The following is a 1,997-nucleotide window of genomic DNA, read 5'->3' as shown; positions in this document are numbered from 1 at the left end:
AAAGAGCAATACAAGCGACTAACAAACGATATGTGGAAAAAGTGCCACGATGTCGCATAACTCGGCAAACATGGCCGACCATGGTCAAGAAGCGCACCTCCGAGCTCTGCAAGCTAAGCAGGAAAAGGTGCAGCGTAGTCATACGCTCCCTCACGGGACACTGGCTAATAGGCACCCACGCTAACAGGCTGGGGGCCCCACATAACGATTTTTGTCGCAACTGTAGAGACGAGGAAGAGGAGGAGACAGTGGAACATCTGTTCTGCTCCTGCCCAGCTCTCAGCAGAAGAAGGCTACAGCACCTGGGCTCAGCCTTTCTACACGACATCTCAGAGATGTCCAAACTATGTCCCAGGAGGATAGCGAACTTTGTGAGAGCATCTGGATGGGATAATTGCTGACAGGAAGTCTCACAACGCAGGAAGGAATGATCCTATGCGGTATCACAACGGGCCGAAACCGGCCTAAGTGTGACGGGTTCCGAGCGAGCCCGACAGCCGCCTCAACCTAACCTAACCTAACGGTTATTCTTCGGCGGCTGGCCCTAATAGACATCTTAATGAAGTTTTGATTTATTGGTGCTGACTGCTACTTTGACCTACAACTCTGACTAAAGTCCGAGTCAAAGCAGAAGAAAAAACGAAATCCTTTGCTGTGCTGCAGAAGTCTACAGTTTTAATTGTCGCTGCTAACTAAAGCTTGGACTTCTGATATTTTCACAAGCATAAGCAGAAGTAATAAAACTTATTGCACCTTATTTTTATATTTGAAGAGTCGATCGGCAAGATTAACCTATAGGAAGAAAAAATACTTTCAATTTATGTATGAAAATTAACACATTACAACACAATAAAATTAGTTTATATTTTTAATAATATTAGCATCTCGAACGATTTGCCATTTGTGGTCATATTGCAACAGAGATCGCTCCAGTTTTGTATATTCTGAATTGACTAGTTTATTGTTCTTTTTAACTTGGTTCAAAAATTTATCCATGACTAAAGAATTGACATCTAAAAATACAGGTAAAATAAATAAGTACATACATATATTCTCGTATTTTTTGGGTAATAGTTTAACTCACCGTAACGATGGTATTGATTTGTCAACGAGGTAGTCGACATACTACATGAACGGCCTAACTTATCGCCGTTTTCTACAAACTGTGCAATTACATTTCGAAATCTTTCAGGTATAAGAAACAGTCGGTCAATATTGCCTTTTTTGTAACATAAATACGCAGACTTCATTTGAAACCATTTTCTTCGTATTTGCGTAGGTGATTTATTTGGATATCCATTTTTTTTCATTTTGTTGGCAATTTGGTTAAATGTGTTTTGCGTCGTATTTGCAGAAATAGATCTTTGGACATTATTAAGCTCCCCTATAAATTTAAGCATACATTCAATTTCAGCAGAGACCCAAAAGTTTCTTTTTAGTTTTTCTGATTTCATGTTTAGATTTATTACACTATAATAACAAAAATATACATATATCTATATATAAGGGCTGAAAAACTACTATCGATCATATCGATGGTTTTAGAATTATGCCATGAGTCGATGTTTTTTCGATATATCGTTTGAAACAAAAGTAGGATTTCGAAGTCTAGAAAAAAAGAAATGACTGAAAATAATAATAGTATTATGATATTAGACCTTTCTGCTAACTAATTGCGACTAGTTAGACTAGTTTGCCAACTAGTTAGACAAAATGCAAGATTAGTTTTCCTAGCCGTCTCTAAACACTTTTCGAATAGGTGAGGCATTATTTGCGATAAAAATTATGTTTTCCGACACACACAGAAAACTATCCAGCCAGCAAAATTGGATCTGAAAAGTGTAACAACCGATCACTTCTTACTTCTGCAGCGCCTCTACCAGCTCTACTGCCTGCTTTGTTACACTTGGCTTGTTTCCCAGAGGGCAATGCCGGCTAGCTGTCGACCCCAGGGCTGGGTAGTTCCCCTTGCCCGCCAAATGTAGACAAAAAAGGAG

General features: G+C 39.1%; 1 protein-coding gene across 1 annotated transcript; it reads right to left on the bottom strand.

Moving 5' to 3' along the window:
- Positions 1-787: 787 nt before the first annotated feature.
- LOC117189013 lies at positions 788-1,515 on the bottom strand. The gene is made up of 2 exons (XM_033393864.1): positions 1,085-1,515; positions 788-1,013 (listed from the first exon to the last, which is right to left on the bottom strand). The coding sequence occupies exons 1-2, from the start codon at positions 1,452-1,454 to the stop codon at positions 856-858; spliced, it is 528 nt and encodes a 175-aa protein (XP_033249755.1). The 5' UTR covers positions 1,455-1,515; the 3' UTR covers positions 788-855.
- Between the last annotated feature and the right edge of the window lie 482 nt (positions 1,516-1,997).

Source organism: Drosophila miranda, chromosome 4 (genome assembly GCF_003369915.1).
Source record: "Drosophila miranda strain MSH22 chromosome 4, D.miranda_PacBio2.1, whole genome shotgun sequence".
Lineage (NCBI taxonomy): Eukaryota > Metazoa > Arthropoda > Insecta > Diptera > Drosophilidae > Drosophila > Drosophila miranda.
Note: the sequence above shows the minus strand (reverse complement) of the source record. Positions and strands in the feature narration are given on the sequence as shown.